General features: G+C 36.0%; 2 protein-coding genes across 4 annotated transcripts; both read right to left on the reverse strand.

Moving 5' to 3' along the window:
- Nucleotides 1-4605: 4605 nt before the first annotated feature.
- On the reverse strand, nucleotides 4606-10863 carry D27 (beta-carotene isomerase D27-like protein). The gene is made up of 7 exons (XM_088981123.1): nucleotides 10628-10863; nucleotides 10358-10497; nucleotides 10175-10267; nucleotides 5954-6015; nucleotides 5629-5735; nucleotides 5120-5215; nucleotides 4606-4767 (listed from the first exon to the last, which is right to left on the reverse strand). Exons 1-7 carry the CDS (start codon nucleotides 10830-10832, stop codon nucleotides 4715-4717), a joined length of 756 nt encoding a protein of 251 aa, XP_088837249.1. The 5' UTR covers nucleotides 10833-10863; the 3' UTR covers nucleotides 4606-4714.
- Nucleotides 10864-13219: 2356 nt separating this feature from the next.
- Nucleotides 13220-19700, reverse strand: LOC148864820 (putative histone H2A variant 3). Of its 3 annotated transcripts, none has more exons than XM_088974379.1 (3): nucleotides 19509-19700; nucleotides 18924-19039; nucleotides 13220-13736 (listed from the first exon to the last, which is right to left on the reverse strand). In XM_088974379.1, exons 2-3 carry the CDS (start codon nucleotides 19029-19031, stop codon nucleotides 13440-13442), a joined length of 405 nt encoding a protein of 134 aa, XP_088830505.1. In that variant the 5' UTR covers nucleotides 19032-19039; nucleotides 19509-19700; the 3' UTR covers nucleotides 13220-13439. The 3 variants fall into 3 exon arrangements, with proteins under 3 accessions (XP_088830505.1, XP_088830506.1, XP_088830507.1); XM_088974380.1 differs by having other exon boundaries at nucleotides 19482-19626; XM_088974381.1 differs by lacking the exon at nucleotides 19509-19700 and adding an exon at nucleotides 19252-19408.
- Nucleotides 19701-20003: the final 303 nt, after the last annotated feature.

A 20003-nucleotide genomic window follows, 5' to 3' on the forward strand; every position in this document is an offset into this window, starting at 1 on the left:
TTAGAACGCTGGAGAAAGTAGTAAAGAGTGCAAAGAAGGCTAAGAGTGTAGGTCACACTAGATCACTGGGTTAGCTTGAGAGAAAGTTTGAGATATTCAAGATAAGATACTCAAGATGTTCGAGAGAGCCCTTTCCTTCAACTAGGGGGATTTTATATATGAGCGTTTTTGTCAAATCGGGTGTAACTGCCACTGGACCTTTGTCGTAGTCGTTATCTTCTAGGGCTGCGCAGGTAACCGTTGTAGAGTACTACCCAATCGGATGAGTGACACGTCCCGAAAGGACAGACACGCCACCATCTGTCGAGAGATGTGGGCGTAGTCTTGTCGAGCTAGCAGGGATTGCACCATCAATCAGGAGACGTGGTGTAGTCTGGCGGGTATGGTCTTATCAGATGGAAACTTCCTGAAAGCATTGCGTCGCTTAGTAGCGAGCTATCCTATCGCGAGCTACCTTGTAGCGAGTTCCTGAGGGTACTGCGAGGTGATTCCTCTTGAAATGGCCCTTGAGGTAGTTTTTCTGCCTAAGTATTGGAGCGAGCTAGTTATCCTAGCTCGTAGGCTGGGGTAGACTTGTCTTGGAGTATTCCCTTTGTACATCGGGGTCCTCGCAACTCGCACTATAGCGAATTCTCCCTATGGTGAGCTGTGATGTAGCGAACTGTCCTGTGGACTCATTACTTAGTCGCAATGAGGCTGTTGTGCTGAGTCATGTCCATGTATCACTATCTCAAGAGGTCGGGTCAAATCACCCTCCATCATATTCCAATCCTCTTTTAAACAACCAACACAAAAATTAGGAACTTTTAATTTATGTTGTAAATTGGTCCACGTCTTTCTATGACAGGTTAAGTGGTTGTTTATATATATAAATAGAGAGAGAGAGAGAGAAAGATAACAAGTGGTTGGAATGGGTCATTCATCCCATCTATGGACAACCAAACCGCTATGTTCAGTGTCATATACATTGCTAATTATAGCCCCCAAAATCATTTCTCGCTACTTCAAACCATAAGAAGTATTTTGTTTCAGCTCATAAAGGAGTATCCTCTTTTAGAATTATCAAGTTATGCGGTTTTTGGAGATCAATAATCAATTGATTCCAATCTTATTTGGGAGCCACCTTAAGGATATATTTGATTACCAAGTTTCCAATATGTTTTCAAAATTTCAAATTCAAACACCCTAATTAAATGTTTTTATTACCACACATCTTCAGCTAATTGCTAATTTACAGTGCTTGCTTCCATGCTAATTATTACCGTCTAGCACACAAACATAATTTCTAGAATTACGTACCATCTGTGAAGAGTTGCCTCTCCTCAATGACATCCTAAAAATGAAAAGAATGGAGTTGATGGGGAAGGAGAGTTGGGTCAGACCACAATTCACAAATTACCCCAACCTGTTTTACAACAACTAGCTAGTAGATTCTTGGATGAAAAGCCTATTTTTCATCATCTAGAGTATCAAGATCATAAATGATTCTAAGCTGAGAAAGATTGAGCTAGCTCAGTTTTCCTTACTCTTTCCCAGTTTATTTTTCAATAAGATACACTACTTTTGATTATTGTGGACAACTTTCTGATCCTGTATGAACTAATGGGGTTAGTAATTTTCCTCCAAACACACATTGCCTGATAAATGGTTCTCATTTTGTGAAGAAAATTCTTTAGAAATTTGTTGTGACAGCCTGAAGCATACCCATCAGTAATTTTCCTGACAGCTAAAAGCAGATGGGTATATGATTTCTTCTACTTGATTGGTAGAGAGATTATTGTTGTTTCTACAATATATCACACAGCATTTCAAATCTCTAAGTTCATTTGTTCTACCTATCTAGTTACTTTTCTATTACTTGTATACATGTCTCTACTTGGAGAGAGTAAGTTAAAATGGAAAAAGATTGTCTTGGGGATGTATCCCTAGAATTCCATGTTGCTGGTTAACTTGACCTTGCTTGGTCACACCTGGTACAACCATCATATATCTCTGGAAGACTTCATTGTTTTTGGCCATGGGATTTGATGGTGCGCAATCCGGTCGGTCTTAGCTATCAACAATTCCGCCTTTGACTGGAGCAACAGGGAGCCTGAAACGGAGAAGATGAAGGAACTCCGGGGGGAACCCGGTGAGATAACTCCGAAGCTCAAGTTAGTATTTCTCTCAAAAGAAAAGTAAAGACCAGATGACGCAAAGTTCACATACCTTGTTGTTGGGGGTAGGGGCCTTTTATAACCACTTCGCGCACTTACTCTGAGGCCTCTGTCAGGTCGGGTATGATTACCTCTGTTTCTATCAGTTCGGGTGTCATCCCTTCTACTGGGACAGAACTGCCACTGCTCCTTGACGGAGCCATCTCTGTAATTGGAGATGGCGGTGTCAGGTGGCCGTTTGAAGTGCGGCCGTCAAGCGTCAGATCCCAAGTCAGTCAAGTGCACCGCCCCCGAGTGCGAACTTCCTCGGTGTTAGGCATGGTACGGTTTGTTCAGTTTGGCGTCTTGGAGGCGAAGTGCTGGAGTGGTGAGCGAGGTGAAGTCTTGAGTTCGGAGGTATGTCCTGTATTGCCATAGTGCAGGCCAGTTCGGTGAGGTGAGTCCCGAACTGTTATAAGGCAAGCCAGTTCGGTGAGGTGAGTCCTGAACTGTTATAAGGCAAGCCAGTTCGACGAGGTGTGTCCCGAACTGCTATAAGGTAGGCCAGTTCGGTGAGGTGTGTCCCAAACTGCTATAAGGCAGGCTAGTTCGGCGAGGTGTGTCCCGAACTGCTATAAGGCAGGCCAGTTCGGTGAGGTGTGTCCCGAACTGATATAAGGTAGGACAGTTCGAGTTACTGTCCTTTGAGTGGCTTTGAGGCCTAAATGAGAGTTTGGGATCTTAGTAGGGAGTTTGGACTGCTGGTAGAGGAATTCGGTCTACTGGTTCCTCCCCTTGGTGCTCGCACCTTAAACGTGCTTATGTGCCGAACTGTTGCCTTTGCCACATGTTGCATAACTATGAGGTCGGGCCAAATCTTCCATTATCATTGAAACGAACTAGTTTCACTGTCATGTAGTTATATATGCTCCAGCATTATGATGTATATTATCTATCTCGGAGCTTGGACCCATTTTGGGTTTCACCATTTTATCAAATATCAATCATATATAGCCCACTTGCAAGTTCCTATTTAGTGCCATGCACTAAAGATTCTAACACCATCTTAGGGTTAGGGACCTATATGTCTCAACACTGTCCCTAGACCTTGTACAATTTCAACACCGAGTGACTAACACTACTCATCAACGAAGCTGATCCACTTGCAAAGAGAACTTGCTGATGGTTGAATTGCGTCAGCCCATCACTCTCACCAAGACAGAAAAGACGGCACAAGAATCTTGGCTAGTGACTTACCTTATGGCGTGTAGAATGTTGGAGACACAATGATGCCTAATTGCATCTTAAGTCAAAATACTATAGATGCAATGGAGGAATGATGGTCCCCCAGTTACCTATCTTCATCATCAATAGTATCAAATTAAAGAAACCTCATGGAGATGTGAGGTACAACCACCACGAAAAATGTACTTAGTCCAAACAAATCAAATCAAGTAGTACCTGGGCTTCTGGGTCTTCAATCACTGTCACGGAAGTTAGGCTACAATGTAATGAAGTGGCAACGCAATCAATCAAATCTACAGATTCGTTCACATTAAAAATCGTTGTGAACTAAACATTAAAAATCTCTCCTTTCACTCGTTCGCCTCTTCTTCGATTTCATTCTTTTTAATATAAAAAAATTATTAAAAATAAAAAAAAATGAAATCCCCTTCCTCTTAACCCCCTCATCTTAAGGAGACTTGTGTCAGGAGATTTACATTTCTTACATTCTAAACTATACGTTATACGTTATGCTTCTAAATAGTGGAATGTCTTGTAGAATGAATGTGTTTTAAAACGTTGCTTTGGTATAGAGAAAAAATTAGACTTTGATTGACATGGGAAAAATGAATTGATGAATTTTGTAAGATGTGACATATAGGCCCTATAAGTTAATCACCAGGGTAAGTGTAGATAAGTGTATTTACCCATGTTCTTTTGTTTTTTAAGTAAATAAGGTAATGACCATCTTAATAATAAAAATCTATTATTAAAAATGGTGTTTTTGTCTTATTCAAGTGTTAGCAACTCTCTTCCTAAGTGGAAATGTTATTTACCCACTTAGAACATGAAAATAAAATTTTCCTCATTCCCACATTAATCTGAAAAATGAACATGAAATTTTTGGTCAATAGACTTATTGGCCAACTTTCCCCCTCTCAAAATCCCAAAAAAAAAAGAAAACCCCATAATATTCCCCAACAGCAGAGAATCGAGAGATATGAAAATCCCTTAACATCCTAGCTAGAGACATCTCTTCAGTGACAGTGACAGTTGACCAACCTGAGATCCCTTAATTAACATCCCATTGTGCAGTGTGCTTTTCCTTGTGTACCATTAATGGCAATTCACATCGATTGGGTGTTTGGAATCATTCCGTATTGGTATTGGTTTGAGTTGTATGAGTGGACTTATAACAGGAATGAGATCATTTTAGCATTTTAAGAAATAAGTCATAAACAAAAGATTGACCAGAAATGGGTTCCTCTTTTTCATTGAGGGAGTGACAAATAGAAGTAATAAAAGAGGATTTCATTCCAAATATCCTTCCTTGTCAGTCTTTCACATCTTCCTCTTCAACCAAGTAAGTAATTTGAACAATCCATGCTGTGCTTTTGTTTTGCTTTACCTGAGAAAAATAATTGCAGACAAGAAATTATATGAGCAGGCAGTAAGAATCCAATACATGCTAGTCCATGCTACCCCTTGATATTGCAATGCAGCTCAATACTACACACAGTTCCTCACTCATCATCTATCACTCAGTCCACTTGGTACATAATCCAAGCTGGTTCATGAATAATTTTCCAGACCCATCTGATCGGTGGGTCCATATACCGGACCCACATGCTTGCGTACCATATATGGACTATCCAAATGCAACTGACTTAATGGCATTGCCTGTAAAGAAATGGAGTGGTGGACAGATGGAGCACAGGAAAATGTATTTAGGCATGCATTTGGTGTCTTACAAGACTTACATATTATCCTGTAGCACGGTTGTTTCAGTGCTGGGTCATCGGCCGGTGCCGGAGGATCCTGACCGATTATCATATCGCAGCTCATATCATCGAAGTCTGCAGATCAAGAAGAAAATTCATAATTAAGATACCATGTGGGTTCAGCCATTTCAGCAGCTATAAAACGGCCCCTACAACTTCCTTGATCATCACATGCATGACAAAAGCACGGATACATGGGCGATGTGGCACAATTTGATTGGCTACGATGCAGCCTAGGCTGTGTGCTCTTTGGGGTAGTGATTGATTAGTGAACTCCCTGTTGCTTCTGGTTTGGTTAAGAAGGCTCCTACCAAGGTGGAACCAGAGTAATGTGAATGTTAAGAAGGTTACTTGAGTTCTGATGCGTCTCCTTGCACCCTTAGTTGCCCTCCGTGGCCCCCTTCATTTTAGTGCACCAACTGTTTGATGTTATGCATGCAAGTGTTTGTGCATTAACACTGTTAAGAAGATACTGGAATAGTGCTTACTTGGTACCATGTTGGTAGGCATTCCTAATGTGTCCTTGATGAACCTTTGAGTAGGCATCTTGCAGAGGTTGATGCACATTCCTGCACAGCTTGTCTCCTCCAAAAACCTGCAACAAGAGAAAATAAATTAAAGGAAAGATGATGATGGTGATGATGAGATGAGAGCATCTTAGGCCCAATTTGGTTGGTGGGTCCCAATGGTCTGATCAATTTGTTTCAAATGGACCAACTTGTGTCTTTCGTCCTTTGGGGGCCATTGAGGTGCAAAGTTAATTAAAATATGCCATTTCAGGAAGATGGGTGTTTTTGAGTAAGGTAGTTTTACCTGCATTTCTTGACGTGGACAACATTTTTTTCTACTTCTCCTTCCATCTCCGACTCCTTCACCTTTGTTTCATGCATTCAAATTTTAATATCTATTTAGATCCAACCCAATAGAATAGAAGAACAAGATACAATGACATCAATGTAGGCTTTCTTCTTTTATCATTGGCATTTCTCTTAGGTTGTTGCAAAGACAAATTTTATAGAATTCAAATGACCATCCATTTCACAAAAGAAAGAAAAGAAATAGAAAACGAAAGAAAAATTCAAATATATGCATCCAAATTTTGTGGAACTCACCTTCTGCAAGTTCTTAAAATTCACATCTTGACTCCAAAGGGTGAAATCCAAAAAGATATAGGATTGGAGGGCAAGCCCTAAGGCTTAGTTTAGGAAGAGTGCAAATACAAATATGCATATTGTTTAATGCAAATACAAGGTTTAGAAATTTCAGAGAGAGATCGATCATGATATGTTGCAAAAAGTGTATGGTAAAACCTTCGACAATAAACCTTCCCCCTGAGAACATGGATTTTGTTTATTTCAACTTTGAATCGCATAACCAAGGTTCAAACTATGGGAGTTCAAAATAATATGTTTTTATTTTCTATTTTTTTAGTTTTTTTTTTTTTTCCAAACATGTTCAAGAAGCTTGGTATAAGGATGGCTACCCCTTAAATCAAGTCTTACCCAGAAACTCCTTATATTTTGCATATTGATGAATCACTGATATGATACATATTAGTCCATACATTGCGAAATTTTGATCCACTCATGGTGAAGTTGTTCTTGCTATGTTTATAGTTTCTTCTTATTACATCCCCTAATTACCATTTTTGACCTTCTAATACAATGGGCTACACCTCCAATCAAAATAATTAAGATCAAGTTTCAGTATCAAATTTATATTATGAAACATATTAAATTGTCAAAAAACACCACGTGTATGTGTATAAACATATATTTTGTCAATAAATAATGTTTAATTATATTTCACATGTAATATATTTATTATTTTATATTTAATTTATATTTCTTAAATCAAATTTTAATTTTTTTATTTGTAAAAGATATTAAAAATTGTGACATTGTTTCTTAACAGTTAAAATATATAACTATGTTTTTTAATATCCAAAAAAACACCGTAGAAAGCCATCTTATTAAGCTTGTATTTGAAGAGGAAACATATATTATCCATTTTTGTGTTTCTCCAAAAAATTCACAAACAGGGTAAAAAATACAAAAAAAAAAAAAGGTTTTGCACATTTTAAGCTACGACACTTTTTTTTTCCTAATTTTTTCAAGCTATCATTTCAGGTTCGGTAAGGTAGTAGGGATACTAATGACCAAACCCAAGAGCCACCTGATCCCTTTAAATGGTCTTGACTTGATTCAAAAACCTAATAACGCATCAACATGTTGCAAAATTTTGAACCTTGGTTTTAATTTTTAAAATCAACCGCAATTTTTAAATCAATCAGCTTTGTATGTCTCTATCATTTTGTTACATGAACATACAAGCTTGAAAAGGAAATATTTCTTAGATATCCCTTTTTTGAAATTTTGAAAAACTTCACCTGGGGGTGAGCAAACTGTTCATTTGGTAAAAAACCGAACCAAATAAATCAAAGTTTTTAAAACCAAAAATTTAAATGAAAAACTGAAAATTTCAGTTCAATCTTCAATTATTTCAGTAAAAAATGAATTACAAGACTATATATATTTTAATATATAATATAATACAACATAATATATTTTATACATATTATATAATGTATTATATGTTAATATAGATTATAGATAATAAAGTTTGGTTAATTCAGTTTTTTCGATTAATCAAATTTCTAAACCTAAAAATTAAAATTTTTTATTCGATTTTTTAATTTTAACCGAATAATGCTCACCCCTAACTTCATCCACTAATGAACCATCAAGTTGAAAAGTGCCGACATGACATATCAAGATTTTAGGGAAGCACTCTACTCTATGCCCTCCTGATTTCTGTTACAATTTCCTAAATGTCCTTTACATACAAACAAGAGTTTATTTGCAAAGAAATTTGCACGTATGGGACATTATTATCAGGATAGAAGAATGGATCCAACTAAATAGGTAACCCGAAGATTTGGAGTGACTTCTCGTGCAATTAGTATTAATTTTTGAACATTATTTAAATCTGTAAATTAATATAAGGCTAAACAAAGTGATTTTATGGGGCTAAATTATAACTACAAACAGATTGGACATAGTTTATACAAACTTCATTAATTCGGATTTTATCCACTGGATTTGAATCACATTAATATTGCAATTGGATATTGAATGGCATAAAACTCCTAGTAAAAGCAGAACACCCAAGCCAACTTTACTAAAATAGTATAATTTAAATATAAATAGAATCAAATTAGATTATATTGGATTAGATAGGGGTTGATCCGATTTTTTATCTAATTATATAAATGGATTGAATTGGGATGACCCTTAATTGGATTATTGTTTGGTTTCCAGAAAAATAAGACAAAATGTCGAGAAAGTTCTTGATAAACTTTGGCTGTTTGGTCATAGTTTGAAGTAGGGTGTCTGTGGTCATTTGGACCCTCTAATTGCGTTCATGGTTTGTTTGGATTTCAAATTATGGGGATGTTTGGTACTATGGTGTTGTGGGGTCATTTCACTATCACAGAAGCACTCTACAGGCATTTTAATTTGGGAGAATGACGGTTCACCCAGGGCCAGAATTTGTAGTTTTGCAGTGGGTTTTTGACTGTGGGTTATGTAAATGTGGGTATGAATGCACAGAGTGTGGATTTTTGACTTTTTGAATATTTATAATTTTGTAGTGGAAATCAAAAATCAACATTGGGTCTGTTCATTCTTCTCCGTATTAAGATAAAGTACAAATATTTTGGTTGCTCATTACTTTGAGTTATATTATATAAATGTTACTTTTGGAGGAAATAACATAGGGGAATTTTTGTATTTCTCCTACGTGATGTCTAACAGCCCTTGTGTATATTAAATAATAACGTTTTGTTTGGCTCAGTGTTTTCAAAATCGGATTGGACCAGATGGTCAGACCAGAAAAACTGGAAACTGGTTAGTCTGTTTTACCCCGAATTTGGTCAGACCAAAAACCGCTGATTTGGTCAGTGTTCCGGACGGTCGAATCATCAAACCATCGACCCGTTACAACGGTTTTCACCTTTTTTTGTGTTTTTTTATTTTTTATTTTTTTTTTATCAAAATGGACCATCCATTTGGACTGGACAGTCAGGTCATCAACTCGGGAACCAGACCCAGAATGGTTTCCTGTCCAGTCTGATTTTAAAAACCTTGGTTTGGCTACAGCACAATCTTGTTTGCACTAGTACAAATGTATTAAATTCTGGTTTATTTTTTATTTGAGTTTTATTTTATTTTATTTATACCGCAATAAAAAGAAATAAAATGCTTAATTTAGAAGGACTACAAATACAAATTTGTAGAGTGCAAAACCTTATATTTTGCATTATTTTGTATGTATTTGAATTGTACATATTTGTATTTATACTCCTAAATACAAATATGTAGTGTAAAAACTTACATTTTGTACTGTACATATTTATATTTATACTCCTTCCGAAATAAGCCTAAACCTCAATTTGAAAGGAATACAAATACAAATATATAGAATACAAAACCTTGTATTTTATATACATTTGCACTGTATATAATTGTATTTGTACTCTTTCAAACTGAGCTTAAATAAAATTTGAAACAAAAATAAAAATAAATGAGATTTTGCTTCCAAAATCATTTTCGCTACCATAATTTTACTTTAGTGCAATAAGTTTTCACTGCAACCAAACATTGTGTGTACTACATGATATGACTGTCCACGTTAACCTATAGGTATATTGTTTGGGTGGCTTAATTTGGACAGGTGGCAAGGGAAAGCAGAGGGCACAGAACGTAAAAGAGTCCCCAATTCCGTGAACCGGAATTGATTACAACTTGCTACGAAAAGCCTGAGGAATACAACGACCATTTCTTTCCTATTTAATTTGCGTCGATCGCTAGTAAAAAAAGTAGGAAAATGAAGGGAAAAAGTAACGACCATTTCTTGTATGAGTTTCCTTACCTTTTTTTTTTTCTTTCCCTATCTTTTCCTTCAAACCAAACATAGCCTTAGAGTTTCAGAAAACATGTTAATCAGCGGGATACCCAGAGCTGAAATTCATACCTCGCAGGGCCCGACCAGCCAAGCAAACAGGAAAGTGGTGAATACGGCATACAATTCCCTCGTAAATTTGGATTGCGGTAACAATGTTCTGATCTGCTTTTTCATGCCCAACCACCCAACAAATCAAACAAGAGAAACAATGAAGAAGAAGAAGAAGCAGAAGAAGAAGAAGAAGAAACTTGCCAAGAAGAAAAGGAGAGGCGGGAAAGCTTTATGTAGAGCATGGATCACAAGTTCATGTTGCTTCTTGTGATTGAAATTTTGCCATACCGCCTTTGCCGCCTCAACTAAACTGTCGTATCCAGTCTTATCATTTCTTATCCCTGTATATGATTACACATCCCTTGTTCATCAATTTGTTTGTTCTGATCTTTTGCTTCATTGATGATGATGATGATGACAAGAGAAGAATCATAGAGAGAAATATGGGAGATAGAGCCCAAGGAGTTGAACCTGACGTAGCTTGGACACTCTGGGAGAGATAATTGATGGCAATCCGATCGAACCAGTTGTCATTATACACACTTTTTGATTGTCTTTCTCCTCTGGTTTCGTCTCTAGGCTTCACCATTACCGCCGCAACCACTGGGGGACATTCTCCCTTGTGGCTCAGTTTCCGGCAAAGACCTCCATGTTGGACAAAAAGCTTGGCTTCCATATCTATCGTCCACAGAGAGAGATATGGAGTCTTCCTTCTTTTCTCCCCCAAGAAAGCTCAATATATAAGCTTCCATTTTTGGTGGCCCCACGCCCCCAGCATGGGCCTAGAGAAACGAGAATTTCGCTTTGGGTCCTGGGTGTTGACTTTGCTGTATCTACAATCCATTATACAATTTTGGGTGAACATTAATTCACTGTTGCTTCAGTTTATCCACAAATTGGGCTCCAACTTATTGTTTAGACAGATTGAGCCTGGATTATTGGGCTTCGGCCTGGTCGTATCCTAAATCCTTGGCTTTTCCTTTGCCCAAGTTGGACTTGGCATTAGGTCTCTGGAGGCCCAAGCCTAATTCAATCTAACCCAATTCAGTTCATCTGTATAAATGCAAATATGTATAGTGCAAATACATATAAAATAAAACAAAATACAAGGTTTTGATTTCTACATATTTATATTTGTATTCTTTTCAAATTGAGTTATATTTATAGGTTTTGCACTCTATAAAGAGTACAAATGCAAATATATAAAGTGCAGAATCTTGTATTTTATATCATTTTATATGTATTTAAACAGTACATATTTGTATTTATACTCCTTCCAAATGGAGCCATAGGTGCAATTATAAACTACGATATTTGCATTGAAAGTGAAGAAACAAAAATATAGAATGTATCAATTATTAAGGTGGTTTCATTAGAGACGTAACACCACAGATAATTGAAAATTGAATTCATGTAATTATGCTTATTTAGCATATCCATCACTCAGAAGACCGATAAATATCAGCCCACATACGCACTATATTTTGAACCTGGTTCCCCATGGAGATTAGGTGTTTTCTACAATTCTCAAACGGTTAGCGCTTGTACAAACCCAAACAAATCACCAGGACCAAATGGTTCAGATTTTAACCAATTCAAAATTGAATTCAATTCATTTAAGTCCGACTTCTACATCCATTTAGCCATAATTGGATTAAATAGGATTTGAAAATTTGATCCATTAATAAAATCTGATCAAATTGGATCTCCTGGTGAAAGAACAAAACAAAACAAAAAACCCTTCTAGAATTTTAATTTAAAATTATTTAATAATTTTTTTATTTACAATATATTTTACAAATTGCTGCTTCTTTTATAATTGTTTAATCCGAAGGGAAAACCTACAATAATTGAAAGACATTGTGAATTTTGACTAATACCACTTAATTGCCAGTTGATTGGATGAGTTTTTTCAATATCAAAATCGGAATGGTATATTCCTCCCCCTGTTTGGTTCAAATAGGAATGAGAAGGATTTCTAATTCAACACCAATCAAACGGTTGGATCCAATCCAACTCCAGACCCCTATTCTTGCAAACCAAATGGACCCCCAAGGTTCAAAGTATCGACACGTATCCACACGTATCATTTTGAACCTCGTGGACCCTAACTTCTTTTCCACTCCAGCCATTCGGACATTACTAGCCAACCAAAGCTTCGGCAAATGAGTGGGTAGTGACTGGGGAACCATTATTCGTCCCAACTCCTACATTCCCAGAGACCCAACCCAGCTCAGACAAACTAGAGATAACATAAACTGAACCATGATTCCATGAACCAACAATGATACAGCTTCATAGAACTACAACCCGATATCCAAACTCATGAAACAGTACACAACAAAACTGTGAAGAACATGATCGTGATATTCACATGGGTCTCAATTCTCTCTAAAATTTTAACTTCTTTGATCGTGATACCAAACTCGCTAAAACACTGCATAAATAAAAAGGCATACAATATTAAATCCACAGTAACGAGTTTAGGTTGTGTTTGGTTTGAAGGTAGGGAAAGAAAGGGAAAGATGGGGAAACAACAAGTTCCCCTACCTTTCCTTTCCTTTCCTTTTGCTTCAAACCAAACACAGCCTTAGTTATTTAACAGGTGAATGTGGTTAAGTAATTCCCATAATGGTAATAACCACGTAAGAGAAAAATAATTCCTGAATGCACATGTAACTAAACACAAAGGTCGTGTTTGGTATCATTGTTGTTTCAACCTCAAGTGTTTTGGGTTGATCAATACAAATTGGCATACAATTGTTATTTGAGGATGTTTATAGTTGAAACTGGCATATACATTAAAAAGGCAAAACAAACATGTGCCAGAGGTTGCTTGTATAAACTTCAAATTTGTACCGAACAGTAATAGAACACAACCCAAAACGTTTCAGGTGGAAACAGCAATAGAACACAACCATAATTAATGGAATCTGCCCTTTATGAATCGTTAATGCATTTTGAAAGCCCAAACTAAGATACTAGATGCATGAAAAACAAAATTTGAAGCCGCAATTAAGCAAGAAAATGAGATGAATGATTAGACAAATAAATACTCAAATCTTCCCTACCTAAACAATCTACTCGTTCAGATTAGAATTTATCAAAGATGTTAGAGTAAAAAGTACAATTGAGGATCATACTGGATCCTAGCCAAGTAAAACAATGCACAAACAAAACTAAAATAAGTCCATCAAAGCCCCACCAACATACAATCATACATCCTAAACAATGTCTATCAGTGAAGAAATTGGAAAAGGACGAATACCATTAAACCATAATTTCAATCTTTAGATGACTTGTTGATGAGGGACTTGTGGATGTGAGGAATCACACCCCCTCCAGCAATTGTACCCTTGATCAATGTGTCCAGCTCCTCATCCCCTCTGATGGCTAGCTGAAGATGCCTTGGTGTGATACGCTTCACCTTGAGATCTTTACTAGCATTTCCTGCCAGCTCTAATACCTCCGCTGTAAGGTACTCAAGGATGGCTGCAGAATATACAGCAGCAGTGGCCCCAACACGCCCATTGGCAGCAATTCTTGATTTCAGATGCCGATGAATCCGACCCACAGGAAACTAGACTCCATAAAGAAATGATAGAACAATAGCTCCAATCATTAATAATGAACAAAACAGGATAAATATGTAGACCATTTCAATTTAGTTTGTCATGTTCATACTTTCACCAATATCTGGCATCAAACAGCAAATACAATTGCAGTGCAAAGTATCAACAAGGAAACAACAATCTCAAATACAAAATTACAAGAAAAGAAGCATAAAATTATCTCAAGGGATAAGGAAAGGATTTATGCAGGTGGGTGGTTCAGTGTACTCCAAGATCAGATAAATCTTGGACAGATTTCTTGGCATTTTGCAAAACAAGGGATGAATCGATATTCTTTATTTTGGGAAAAATTGTAATATTTGTAATTTAATGTTGGGGAGGGGCATCATTGCTGTTCTCTCATCTTTGTACCATAAGATATAATATTTTGTTATTATTAATAAAACTATTTGATTTGTTGTTAATCCCAGGAAAAAAATCTGAAGCGATAAAGACTCCAATAGAACCCCCCATCACAAGTCTGGAGTAAAGACATCCTTCCCCACTCATGAGGCTCCAGAATGTCTATGAGAGAAATAAGGTAAGTTCTTTCCAAGCCAGTTATGAGACTCCAAACAATTTTGCAAGAGCGTGTGCCTCTATACCAGAAAAGCTGGAAAGATACACCCGACAGTGCTGTCCAAAATCTTGAATATATAAGGCCAAAATTATTTCCAAAAGGTCTAGGTTGCAAACCGTAAACCAGTTCTGCATAGAACATGACAACCTGAGCCATGTTTCACCAAGATACAACAATACATTCAGGTAAAAATAGACAAGATTGTCATTTGTCCGCCTGCAAAAAAGTGCCTTGAGATTGCAATTACCAAAAGGATATAGTACAGAAAAATAATGCCAGACATGGCACAAGATTTATATGTTGTAGAATGTCAATTTCCTTTTTTTCCTTAAGATCAGTTAGCCATAGAACATTGTCAAATCATGTGAAGATGCCTCAGCATGTATAGAAAAAAGTATTACATTTACATTATTTAGTGCTTCAAAGTTGTGTTGCCCTTTGTGAAGCAAAAAAGAAAAATCCAAGCTTATTGACCATTAGAATTGGAAAATATCTTATCCAAATCACATATATTGTTGAAGCTTGTAATACAGTAATACTTCATGGACATATAAAACTCAAAAATTACATGATGATGATAAATGCAAAAAAGAAAACCAAACCTTATTGACCACAAGAATTGGAAAATATCTTGTCCAAATCGCATATCTTGTTGAACCTTGTAATACAGTAAAACTTCATAGACATGTAACACTCAAAAATTACATGATGATGATAATGAACATATAATTAAATCATGGTAAACAAATGCAGAGAATAGCAACCACCATTTATTATAACCAAACTCCAAATCACTCAAATACAACCAAATATTATTATTGCCAAATAATAGAGTGAAACTACCCTCATAGAGATAAGATTCACTGAACTACAGAAAACAAAGGGGTTCAATTATCTCTTTGTTCTCTAATAGAAAATAACTTCTAGTTAACTGTAAATTAGTTAACAACTTCCACCAAACACAATAAAAGAAATAAATGGCATTCAAGAAAACCCAGCCATTACTTGAAAATGCATACCTAACACTGAGTTGAGTGCTTTTTTTTATTGGAAGCAGTGACTAATTAATTGGGGGTGTTCACAGGTCAGTTTGGTTCAATTAATTGGGGAATTGGTCACCTGAAACCAACTAACCATTGGTAAAAACCAGTCAGCTCGGGTTGTACCAGTTTGGATCAGCTTATCAATTTGGTCAGTTGGTTCAAAAGATTTAGATTTAAAATTTACATTTAAGTTTAAAAAATTAAATAAAAATAAATAAATTGTAATATAAAATATTTTACTAGGAAATATGGGAAATTTTCCATTTTCACATATTAAAAAATTACATTTAAAAAAAAAGATGTATATATATATACAGTCGGGTCAGTTTACACAGGCCAAACCAAAACCAACCCGACCTCTCAGGTTATCATAATGGTCAAACTAAAGCCAACAAAAAATACTAGAAAACCGACCATCTCAGGTTGAGATGGGTCAAGTTGGTAAGTTTCACTGGTTTAATGAATAGTCCTACAATTAATATTTAAAAAGTATTACAACAGTATGAACACCCCAAGGTTCCTTGTTTGCAACCACCCCATCACTAAATTGGAATCACCTTCCACTTCTATATGCTGGAACCTTAACTGTTTAGCCAATTTCAATCCATGCAAGTTGAGTGATCTTTGACACATTTGAACAAGGCATCCAGTGTTGAGCCAAAAATCTAGCATTTTTTATATAATGGTTGAGAACGGAATTCCCTTTATTCCTTCTTGCACTTAACTAGATATGAACAATGTTATTAAAATCTTATGATTTACGATCAATCCACGATTTGAATCATGAATCCCAAGGGTTCCAATTTAAATCTTATGCCTGAATCCTTTTCTACAAAAGTCTAAAGATTATTATTTGAATCCTACGATTTGAATCATAATTCTTACAATTTATATGATTCTTGTGATTCAAATCAATTCAATTAAGAATTAGCTCTCTACTTTGTCATTTTATTTGGTTAGTATATAGTTTTGTCAATGGTGACTTGTTATAAAGGCCTTACTATAAATTGACTTGTTTACATTATTTAAACAATATATTGAGTTTATTTTCCACCATATATAGGATAGAGTCATTGTATGTATATTATTTGACTTTCAAATCAAACTTGATTATACCATCTTAGACTTTTATTGTACAAGTGGTAAGTTCTACTGATTTAGGTACATACATGGTAGATATGGATTAAAAATAGGGTAGAATCACTTTTCCATATATATTTTACCTTTTAGCATATCTATATTTTATTTTTCACAAGTTTTTAAAAAATAGAAATTATCTTGCAATTTACAATATGATTCACATTTCAATTTTCTCTACAATTAATGATACGTATGCAAATATGAGTCATTAGGTGGTGATAGAATTATGATTTTAGGATAGAGCATCCACTGTTGTGATGATAATTGGATCCATTTGAAGTTTTGAATGAGGCAAAGTAGAATCATGCTTCTAGGAATCTTTGCAAGGAAAGCACCTGTCTAAGAACCTGTATTTTACTCATGTTCATTCATTTTTATTAGTACAAGACATTTTTTAGAAGATAAAGAACTATATCTAAAACTAAAAACCAATCTTTTATGTATGAATTAAAAAAAAGCAAGACCCTAGCATGGACATGTTTGAAAGTTTCACATGCTTGAATTGTTGACTACTTGAATGTGTTTTACATTTTATGTTTAATTTTATTCTTACATTTTCACTTTGGGTATGTTTTATATGTTATGTTTATGCATATTAGCTAATAGGCTTTTTAAAACATTTTATTTTAAAAGTTAAATACGACTTTTTATTAATACTATTTTTAATACTTTTGACTTCTTGTAATTTTTTTGGATATTTTTGAAAATTTTAAAATTTTGCACCTCATTTCAAAAAGGTGTACACCTCAGCTTGCACCTTGTGCTTTTAAAACACTGTTGTAATATGATATTGAATAGCACTATAAATTAAAATAAAAAAATTATCAATGTATTATATGTTACCACTAAAATGAACTAAAAAATGACTTTGCTAGTGTATATCATAACACAATGAACAATTATAAAAAAAAAAATCATAACAAAATTAACTAAAAATAGTATGTATGAAACATGAAAATATGATTTTTTGGCAAGCTGAGCTCAAATAGCCAGACATGCAGCTCAGCTCAGCTTGAATCCACCCCTAGCTATGCCCCTTGTCATAGGTGCTAAGCCCACCCCATGACACTAGCCAGGTTTATGGTCAACTCAAGCCCAACCCTAAGATTTGGGCCAGGTTTATAGTCAACCCAAGCCCAACCCTAAGATTTGGGCCTAAGACCTGAGACCGAATTGAGACCGAGGACAAGCTGAATCTTCCCAACCCATACCCAACCAAGACAGAAATATGACGTACTCAATTGGACTCAGGCCCAAGCTAGGTTCGGGTTGGTCAATGAACCCACTCTAAAATTTGATATACATGCTTATATGTATGTATGCATTTATGAAAATGTGTATGTTTATTTGTATATATATATATATATATATATATATATATATATATATATATATATATCAATATATGCATGTGTATGAGTGTGTATATTCGGGCCAGGACCAAGGAAAAAAATCCAAGCCCAGCCCATGTGAAATTGTGGGCTGGGTCGGTCAGGGCTAGGGTTGGGCCTGCCCAAGTTGCACCCCTACTTAAAACATGGCTGCAATTTCCATAAGACCATAATCCACAAATAGTCATACTGAAATACCCACTAGATTCCACTGTTTGAATATCATCCTAAACCAGTTTTCAGAAATCAGTTTTTCCAGATCGGGGATTGCCCAATCTTGAGCAGCCCCAGGTCAGATAAGAGTATTTTCTCTGTTAATCATTTGAATTCTTAATTCAAAACCGTCTTAAATTTGTCTAACATAATTGTGTATTTTACCATGCAGAAGAAGATGAAAGTTAACTTCCAACTGGCCTTATTTATCTTCAACAAAATGTCATTAAAACAAAATTTGTTCTCAGAGTATTGTTCAATGTTTATTGCAAGAACCCATACACCACCTGTTAAACATGGACATTAGATTTCTAACAATTGGAACTATAGCCTCATATACTAAGCAAGAGCAATCCTTAACTCATCCCCCAAATCCTGTTCCTTATTAAGGCTTAATAGCGTAATGTAAATCGGCAACTCAGACTTCATCATAATATACTCTTGCAGTATTATTAGCAATTATCTAATTTATTTAACTTAAGTACTAAGGTTAATAACCGGACTACCATTACCTTCAACGTAAAGAACTTCAAGCTTCTTTAATGTCTTACCCTGACAATCTAATTTACTAACCCAGATCATGGATATAATCTTATGCACAAAACCAATGATGTCAAATGGGAAAAAAAGAAAAAAGAAGAATTCGCCATAATAGTAGTTTTGGTTCCAAGCAACTAGAATTTTCAAAAGAATATCCAAATAAATAGACAAACTAAACAAGTCAAAGGGTATCCCTGCAAGAGCAGAGGGAAAGGATGCGTAAGGTATGAACAATGTAATCACGTTTACCTGGAGACCGGCTCGAGAAGACCGTGAAACCGGCTTCTTCTTATCCTTGTCCTTGTTTGCAGCCGTGGTCTTTCCCGCCAGAAGCCCTTTTCCACCTTTACCCGCCATTCTCCGGCCTAAAATCAAAACGAAATGACAGGAAAATATTTTAAAAATAGTAATAAAAGGTATGAGATCTATACACCTAAAAAACAGAACTCAAGGTAGACATCTCCGTTCTTGGTCTCCAGTAAATTTCACCACGCGACCCAGGTCGGACAGGGAAAAAACCACAAAATAAAGACCCCAGAAAGAAAGGTAGGAAAGAACAAGTGTTTGAACTCTTAACCCGAAAGGAGGAAATTTTCAGAGAGAAGAGTGAACCCCTCAAGAATTCTTCAGAAAAGATTTTGAAAAAAAGGTGGTTTGAAACCAAAAGCCGCTGAAAACCCCAAAAACAAGCGCAACACGGAGGGAAGGGGTAAGAATTGAAACTTTAAACCCTTTCACTAAACAAATCAAAAAAGAAAAAGAAGAAAAATACAGAGATTCCGTGGGCAAATCAAGAACTCTCCGTACCAAACGAGAGAGAGAGAGAGAGATGACCTTTGCTCGCGCGGTGGAAGGAAGAGAAGAGTGGAAGAGAGGAAACCGGAAACTCAAAAAGAGTTTGAGTTGAGTTTAGAGGGGTTGGGAGTTGTTAGGTCTGCTCTGTTTACTTGCGGTTTCGGGTTTCGTTCTTTCTATATATATAGATTCCAAAATTTTCCACAGCCGATATTTTGGGTAAAATCAAAAAGGGCGGTTTATCTTTGGTGGGAAGCCAACGCTTAGTGGATTTCGAATTTTTTCCATTTTACCATTTTAACCTTTCTTAGCTCCTAATTTACAAATCTCTGCCCCCACCCCCCTATGTCTTCTCGGCCGTGAACACGCGACAAGTCTTTGAAATACAGATCCATCAACTGATTTTCTGTGTTGACACGTGGCAACTTCCCAATCAGGACTCAAGCGCTTGCTAAACCCTGTCAAATCAACAACAAATCGGACGGTCATGACTCCACTAGTATTATTAATTATTAATTTCTTAAAAGGTCGGGA

The sequence above is a fragment of the Nelumbo lutea genome, chromosome 3 (assembly GCF_056320005.1).
Source record: "Nelumbo lutea isolate HS-2025 chromosome 3, American lotus-T2T, whole genome shotgun sequence".
Lineage (NCBI taxonomy): Eukaryota > Viridiplantae > Streptophyta > Magnoliopsida > Proteales > Nelumbonaceae > Nelumbo > Nelumbo lutea.

What these genes read in the sequence shown, in the direction of transcription:
- D27 (XM_088981123.1), bottom strand. Translation starts at nt 10,832, where the DNA reads ATGGAAGCCAAGCTTTTTGTCCAACATGGAGGTCTTTGCCGGAAACTG. An exon ending in GTCCACGTCAAGAAATGCAG is followed by an intron (nt 5,736 to 5,953) that starts GTAAAACTACCT and finishes CTCTTGTTGCAG; the next exon opens with GTTTTTGGAGGAGACAAGCT. An exon ending in GCCTACCAACATGGTACCAA is followed by an intron (nt 5,216 to 5,628) that starts GTAAGCACTATT and finishes CTTGATCTGCAG; the next exon opens with ACTTCGATGATATGAGCTGC.
- LOC148864820 (XM_088974379.1), bottom strand. Translation starts at nt 19,031, where the DNA reads ATGGCGGGTAAAGGTGGAAAAGGGCTTCTGGCGGGAAAGACCACGGCT. An exon ending in CTTCTCGAGCCGGTCTCCAG is followed by an intron (nt 13,737 to 18,923) that starts GTAAACGTGATT and finishes TATGGAGTCTAG; the next exon opens with TTTCCTGTGGGTCGGATTCA.